At 37.0% G+C, this 8655-nt stretch overlaps 1 protein-coding gene across 1 annotated transcript; it reads left to right on the top strand.

Annotated features, from left to right (window-relative positions):
- Window positions 1-92: 92 nt before the first annotated feature.
- Window positions 93-3747, top strand: LOC121113715 (complement receptor type 2). The gene is made up of 5 exons (XM_040707567.2): window positions 93-1442; window positions 1504-1710; window positions 1823-2360; window positions 2423-2745; window positions 2804-3747. Exons 1-5 carry the CDS (start codon window positions 302-304, stop codon window positions 2908-2910), a joined length of 2316 nt encoding a protein of 771 aa, XP_040563501.1. The 5' UTR covers window positions 93-301; the 3' UTR covers window positions 2911-3747.
- Window positions 3748-8655: the final 4908 nt, after the last annotated feature.

The raw sequence follows: 8655 nt of genomic DNA on the forward strand, positions 1-8655 counted from the left end.
GGCATGTTTATAGCTATTAACGAGGCTAAAATGGAGTATCATATATTATTTTTTATTATTAACAACCAGTAAATAATATGTCGTGAGCTAGGAAAAATGAGACTTAAGCTAGAAAAAGGACCTGACGAAAAGGAGAGCTAGTTCTTGGAGGGAGAGAGGGGAGACTGGGAAGATGGGCGTGCGTTTGAGTGAGAGGGAGAGAGAGAGAGAGAGAGAGAAGTGAGACGTAGGACTACTAACGTAGAGCGTAGAACGTAGAAATGAAAATAATGGAAATGCTTGTGAAGATGAAGGGAGCTGAATGATGAAGAGGATTAGAGAGATCCGAGTGTTGAGTTTGGTGCTTTGTGTTTGGAATGTGTCTGGAGAGCGTGGCTCCCTACCCCCTTGCTCTGAGCCTCAAAAGATTGCATATGGGATCTCTGATTGGGAGCCCGGATTGAAGATCGCGCGTTATGCTTGTTTGAAGGGCTATCATCTTGTGGGAACCCCTCAATTGGAGTGCCGTTATGAGAAATGGTTTGGTGACCCCCCGAGTTGCAAACCCGTGCTTTGTCCCTCTGATCCCGGGATCCTTCCTCACGGTCGACTTGCATCCGGAGTGAAATATCGGTACGGCTCTGAAGCGAGCGTCATTTGTGAAGAAGGCTACGAAATCCGGAACGGAGGAAAGTCGAAGATCCATTGTCGCTCTGACGGGACATGGGAAGGAGTTCACGGCGGATATTTGCCCATGTGCAAGGAGAAGTCTTGCAGTGTGAATCCCAGGCTCAGTAATGGAACAGTGGAGATGAATGTCAATGTGGAGGGATTGAAGGCGGGGAAACCGGGCTCGGTGTCCATTTACTCCTGTGACCCGGGATTCGTACTTGTGCCCCTGAGTTCTGAAAAGAGAGCTTGCGTCAAGGGGAGTTGGAGCGGCCCCTCTCCCACTTGTGTAGTGGACACTCAAAAAGCGAGGAAACTGCATTGTCCTCCCCCGCCTCTCATCAACAAGGGGCATTACATCATTACAAGTGAGGGACAATCTGAGACTCCATTGGCTCTTCCTGTTTCGGAAGGAGAGGAAGAAAGGTTCGAGAGAGGCACACTTGTTCGATATCTGTGCAAAGAGGGCCTTGCTTTGAGAAGGTTCCATGGGCAAGATTTATATAGATGTGAGAGTAGTGGGGAGTGGTCACCTAAATATCCTCCCCTATGTATTGATCCTTCAGCGGATCTACTCAGTGATCCACTGGAAGAAGCCATGTGCCCTTCCCCTCCCCCTGTTCCACATGCAGACTACGAGCGGATAAGTGGATTACTTACATCCAATGGAGTTCTTCATGGAACTGTTCTTGAGTATAGTTGCCAGGTTCAATATCGAGACACGAGTACACCATGTCTTCCTACAAGGAGAACGTGTCATGCAGGGAAGTGGATAGGGAGGAAACCTACTTGTGGTAATAAAATATATATTGTATTCCATTTATACCTTCTAATAACTTAAACCCTCTCTTGAAGGTCCATTCAAGTTTTGTGTTCAACCTCCAACTATAAGTCATGGCTTTATGTTGAGTCCCGCGGAAAATGCATATCCTGTATATTCTAGCATAGAATATGGATGCCAGTCTGGTTATCGCATGAAGGGCCCTTCAACTTTGAAATGTTCATCCACAGGATGCTGGGTACCAAATATATTACCCCAATGTGTTCGGACAGAACTTTACGGTATATTACATACGTTATTGCGTTATCAAATCATAGCTTTTTATATACATTACTTAAAATGAATTATATTTTTAGCTTGAATTTATCTTATATTTTTCATTTTATATTCTAGAGTCTAGTTGGAATACTAATTCAGGAATGGGTGGAGATGATTCACAATTACCAGCTGTAGCTCTTTTAGTTTCAGTCACAGTTGGATGCGCTGTTGTAGCTTTGGTAACCACGGTGTGTTTGCTTATTTTGTGTCGTCGAAAAGGTGGACCATCCTCTCCTTCCCAAGGGCCAGCCCACTGGTCAACAACAGTAACTGTTACTCCAGAGTGCCGCCCTCGGGAACCTTTAAATCGTAGGCAAGATCAAGATAGAATGGCTCTTATTGCTTTTGCTGATGGAGTTCAACAAGTCACTCTTCCAAGCTATGAAGAAGCTCTAAGAGATAGTATTCCTGCCTCTTCGCAGTTTCCAGAATATGATAATCCTCTATCCTCGTCTGGAATTTTGTCTGGGAATAGTAGTATTAATGGAACTTATCATTTGAGGCCCACTGTACGTCATTTAAGTGGACGTCATGGAGGAGGACGTCGATCCAGGGCTATGGTCAGACATGAAGAAGCTCTAAACACCTGGAATTCGAGACATAATACACAAGGGTAAATTAAAGTTAGATATCACTTGAATAATATTTACCTATCATTTTATATCTTGCTTAAAGTAATGGTGTTTGTAATGGCAATAATGGCGGAAGGAGAAGAAGAACTGAACATGTTGATACTTTGAGTGATACAGTTTCTCATCATTCCATTCACGTATGGCCTTGTCGTCAGCCTAGTCAGACCGCCAGTTTAAAATCAGGAGGTTCAATTGCATCCATGGAAACTGTTGGTGGTCAATCATTTAGCCAAGTTAGTGGACAATCAGAGAATACTGTGACCACAGAAACAAGTAGTACCTCAAATTCTAGTCAAACACCATCTTGTAGGGCACTTGCTGGATCGTTAGCATCTTTCGACACATCATCTATAATTAATACAGAAGGTACTTTTCCTCCTGATTTACTTAGTCTTGTTATCATTTAATTTATATTGTATTTTAGGAGTTCCTTTGTTGGAAGAGAATGAACTTGAAACAGAGAGAAGTAATTCCTCCGAACCAGGAGACACTGTTAGTTCAACTTATAGTGAAACAAGTTCTAAAACCTAATTATTTAAAAATTTATCTACAAATAATGGTATAGTTTTATATACATTTTACAGATGCTGTGAAAATTTATGTTATACAGGGGTGTCTGGATGGGTTTTTTGTTAGGTAGAGGGAGAAGGGGACCTAGCTCAGAAATTTTTTAACGACACACGGAAGACTAAGAGTTATATTCGCTTTAAAAAATATAGTTCTTATTTTCATTTTTGTTTGGAGGGGGCCCTTGCTCATAAATTTCATTTATACCAATAATTACCTGCATATGTGAAAATATTTTTTTAGCCCCTCCTTCCATTTACACCCCCCACCCCCTGTAATAGTACGTAACTTATTCCGAACTCACATAGTTCTATATATCTGCAAATGATCATCTAGTTGAATGGGACAAGTTAACTTTATTTTTGGACATCAATAACTTAAATGAGATCAATGATTTACTTTAAATTTCCTAGGAAAGTACTCACATTTGAACAGAAGACTCTTTAAGATCTCTTTTTATTTCTTAATTACATAGTCTTTCACACTAAGTTAAAAGTATTAGAATTTTTTAATTTCCCACATTTGTTTAAAAGTACCTGATGAATTGGACTAATTGAAATCATTTTGCTTCATTATTTTAGTCATAACCATTTGGCAGCTAATCTTTTGTTTTATTATTAATATGTTTATTATTTCAAAAATTCATTCAGCTATTTATTTTGTTATTAACGGTAGGGTTTTTGTAACTACCGTTTTGAACAAATATATATGTATATTTAAGTATCATAGTTTAATCGATGAATCTATCAATAAATGTATCCTATGTTAATTCTAAATATAATAATTTATTTGCTATAAAAATACTTATTTGACAGATATTGTTGCTTAAATTTTTATATTATACGTTAGTATATAAAATATAATTAAAGGTTCATTGAATCACAACGAAGTTTTATCACGAAAGGTCCATTAAAAAGAATATATTTTTGGTGAGTTCATTTGTCAAAGTGGAGTCGCAAGCTTTTGATAGTGAGATCAAGTCGAGTTGAAAAGTCTTCAAAGTATGAGCTCAAGTCTTGAATCCTAATTACTCATCAGAGATACCGTAATAAATAATTATCAATCAAGATCCTCTATTGCACAATAAATCCTTCTAGATACTTCCTAGTCAACCTTTCAATTAATTCATGCAGAATTGTAAAATCCATTGCTCAAGCTATTATCTAGCTAACAGGAGAAATTTTATCAACACAGTATATGTGTCTGGAGATTTGATATGAACAGCAAATTAATCATATCTAACCAAAATAAATTCATAAATGTATTATATGATTCTTTATATCATGATATAAAATTCCAAAGGGACTTAATGGTTATATCAAGGGAACTCATGAAATTGAAAACTGTTTTTATTCTATCTTTCTCCTATACATTGAAAGTTGAATATAAATAAACTGGAACCAATAAATTATTCTGAATCACGCCCCAATTTTGAAGCCTACGTATTATAATTAAGGTTTGAAGAATTGTGATTGTCTAGCTTGTTTACCTTTTTGTTTCTAATTTATCAAAGTCGGAATACAACGGTAAAAATTCAACTAACAAATATATAGGTCATAACTAAAAAGAATTTATTCTTCTATTATTATCGAAGGGAAAAAAGTCTCAAGGCAAACATGTTCAAGGTGAATCCTCCTAGAACTGACAATTGCACATTGTTAATGCGATCTCCTGCTCTCTGCTTGATGCACCGAGTAACGCCGGGCGGGCAACCCTGTGCTACTAACATCATAATTCATATATCGAATTATTAAATGGATAGACTAATTCTTGCCTCAACAAAATACTCTTACTTAAAACGTTATTTTATTTTTAATTGTTCTTTGGTTATTTTTATTTTCTTATCTGCATAATTATTTTTAACCTTAACATTTTAATATTTCGATTACCCTTCTTTTTTGCTTATTTCGGCGCATTAAAAATCTGTGTTGGGTGGTGTGCTAATCGTTTTTCTTTAGATTATGTACATATATATTTGTTAGGAATCAGAGCCCTACTTATAGGGCTTTGTTGGGAATAATGTTACTCCAGGAAAAAATAAATAAATGATATCTTAACAACAAGAATAGGAAGACCCTCAAAAATCTCTAGATGCGACTGGATCCCTGAATGTATTGGATTGAGCATATTTTTAGTAAAATTTTACGATTTAAAATATTTTTAAGTCCCTAATAATGTTCCGCTTATTGAATCAAAACTTTTTAATAAAAATGTCGAAAAGAAAAAGGCACCCCAGTGTAAAATATAATCAAAAATGATACTACATAGCCGAAATACAAATGTCATGTTTATTTAGATGGGATAGTAATTAACAGAGCATAATACGAACTGAAATTATAAAAATTTAAGTTTGCTCAAAAGTATCCCTTGGTTTGAAAACTTCATGGTTCATATATCTCAGGAAGGGAAAGGGCATGCTGTATCCTCAATACCTATGAGACCAAATTTGAAGAAACTGCACACTGCAGTCATGCTGTGCCCGGTGGGCTATTGACATGAAACATGATTGTTGATGGGTACTTGAGACAGATTTTTACGGCTAATTTTATATATTTATTTATCTAAACTGAATTTAAAATTTTATCCTTTCGTATGTAAAATATTTTAACTTAATATATTCATTATAGAAATGTCAGATTTATTTATATTTTAAAAAATAAATGTCAAAGTACTTATTTTCTTGGTGTCACCCAGGACAAGGTCGGAGGGCATCCCAGTGTGCCGCAGTATCCACTTTGAGAAAAACTGACCTAGTGCACTATTCAATTCCCTGTTTCCAAAGAATAATAAAAAATACGTTGATAAATTAATCTTTGAAAGGCTCAACACTTTGAATCATTTCGTTTACTTCAATCAAAATATCATTCTAATATTTGTATTACATTATACATTAAATGACGATGCTCTTTTCATTGGCAAATTATTTTTTTTGAAGGAAAAATGAATATAACGAGAGTTGATGGACATTAAATCAAATGCCATTGAACTAAAAATTAATTGTGTTGCTACACTATCTATTTACGAAGCAAGGCCTGAAGGCTATTATTATTTTTAGTCAAATTTAGTTATAGAGATTTTCTACTGGAGTATACGAGTAAGTATGTATATTATATATAAAAAACAATAGTGAATATCGGCACTCGGTCTCAAAAACCCACCTTTAATGAGATATTGAACTATTTATTATTTGCCTCAAATTACTTGTAAGCGATTTTTAATTGCAGTATACATTCTTGCTTTTATGTCTAGCATGGACTAAAGTAAATTACTCTTTCTATTATTATAAAATAAAATTCTTCTTAAGGGAATGGAACAAAAATTTCTGACCTAGTAAAAACTAAAATTATCTATGTCTCTTTGTTAATTTAATGTACGTAAAAATATCTTATCCATCAAGAATATTCTACATGAACAGTCGGGTAATAAGGTTCCAAAATATACATGATCAGAGATTCAAATGATATGAAACACCGGTATGTTAAAAAAAAGAAACCGGAAATTAACGTGGTCAGCTGGACAATTTGAAGAATGTTTGGGAGGAGAGCAGCTTAGCTGTCATGATGTTTCATTATGTTAGCTGGGAGCAGCTATGAGAAGAAGGGAATAAACTCAAACTCCACTCCGTATCAAGCAATCATATTGAATTACAACAATGTTTCCTCAATTCTACAACGAGTCCAAGAAGGACTTAAACTTATAACTCCACAACAAATCCTAAGAGTTACTCTTCTTCTTTCACACACTAGTGGTTACTTTATACTTAATGTTCTCTCTTTAGGAATAAAAGAATCATGATGAGAGCTTCGGAAAATAACAAAAATCATTTTGAGATTGCAATAACCCAAAAAGAGGGCGCTCTTAAAATTTCATGTATTTTAAATCTTTGTGCATGATATAACTTATTACTTTGTAACCAGGCTTTGAAGTTGAGTGAAAATGAGCACCATTAATTTCATTCTTTCTTTTATAGTCTTCTCTAAAAATATATTTTACCACAAGACCAAAGATAAAAGCAAGTGTCGAAACAAGAATACATAATCAATTTGTTCCAGAGCTGTTTCACTCTTCAAATTTACTAACCATTGGATTTTAGTTTTTTTAGGAATATCAGATCGTTGTATTGCTCTTGAATGTAAACCAAGTCATCTGGGTTATGAAAAAATAAAAATAAAACGAAGAATGTATTTACTTTACATAAGTTCCCATCGAATCTCAAGGAGATAGAGAATTGAATGAATACCCTAAAAATACTTAGGACTTATTAGACAAATAGAAAGAAAACTCAAATATTAAATTCCTTAAAATTTGTTATACAGGGTGTCCACGATAAATTAGAACTATCTTAACATTCAACCTGCTTGATAAAAATGGAATTTGGAGTGTATTTGTTAATATGAAAAAGTTAGACATGATATTAAACAATAAATTTATTCAACATGCCCTCCCTCAGCAGCCACCATCTTCTCCATCCTTCCCCTAAAGGATTTGCATGTCCTGATGACTTCCGCGGAATCGACAGCATTCAACTCCCTCGTAATGGAGCCCTTCAGGGCCACGATGCTCTTGTGGCTGACCTTGCACACCTCCCTATCCAACTTCCCCTACCAGTAGTAATCACACGGATGGAGGTTGGGTGAGTTGGAGGGCCAGGTGTTGCGATCCCAGAAAGTGATGTCGTGGGAGTTGAAAAGGTTAGTGGTCCTCATGGCGATGTGTGATGGCGCTGAGTCTTGTTGGAATATAAACTCCCTCTCAGCGGCCGTATCCTTCATCCAGGGGATGACAAACTCCTCCATGACTTCGCAGTACCTTATCGTGTTAACCCTTTCCTTGGAATTGAAGAAGAGAGGAGGCATCACCTCACCGGTGCTGCAGATGACACCCAGGGTCATCACAGTGGCCGTGAACTTTGTGGTGAAGACCGCAGGGACCTCTTCTCTCTCCTTGGCAAGCCAACTGTCATTCTGGACGTTGTAGCTTCTGTCGACAGTCCAGTTCTTCTCGTCGGAGAAGAAGATGATTCTTCCTCCATGGCTCTTCAGGTCATTGATATTGGTGAGCCTGGTGGCCTTCATGGATGCCGTGAGGATGTGTTGTTTGGCCATACGGTATGACCTGTATCCAAGGTCCTCATTCACAGCCTTGGAGACCAGCTGCTTGCTCACTCCACGGCTCTTGCCCAACCTGGACAAGGAAGTCCCCGACAAAGCCTTGATGGACTTCCGGAGGCCTTCAAGGAAGGGGGGAGTGCGGATTCGGTCACTTCTCATGTTGTGGGCCTTGCGGCAGACCTTCCCCTCAACCTCCCAGGCATTGAAGATCCGGTACACCGTGGTCTTGGAATAGTTAAGAAGCTTGTAGATAGCAGAGGGCTTGTGCCCTGCGCGAGCCAATTCGAAGATGGCGCCTCTCCTTGCTTGTTCCATGATTACTATTGTTTGTTGTCAAAACAATTGTGGTGGAAGTTATAGTGTATTGTTCAAGCAACCTTTTATATTAGTAGGATTTAACCCCGAATATCCACATTATGGATCTGGATGAAGTTTAAAGTAGTTCCAATTTATCGTGGACCCCTGTAGAGCTCTGCACCATCAGAAATGTTATGTAGTTATGTAGTAATTAGATTTGTAAGCCATTTCTATGAAGAAATTCGCAAAATAATATCATCAGAAAATTAAATATAAATTCTGAAAGCAATCAATCTTTATT

The sequence above is a fragment of the Lepeophtheirus salmonis genome, chromosome 2 (genome assembly GCF_016086655.4).
Source record: "Lepeophtheirus salmonis chromosome 2, UVic_Lsal_1.4, whole genome shotgun sequence".
NCBI classification, from domain to species: Eukaryota; Metazoa; Arthropoda; class Copepoda; order Siphonostomatoida; family Caligidae; genus Lepeophtheirus; species Lepeophtheirus salmonis.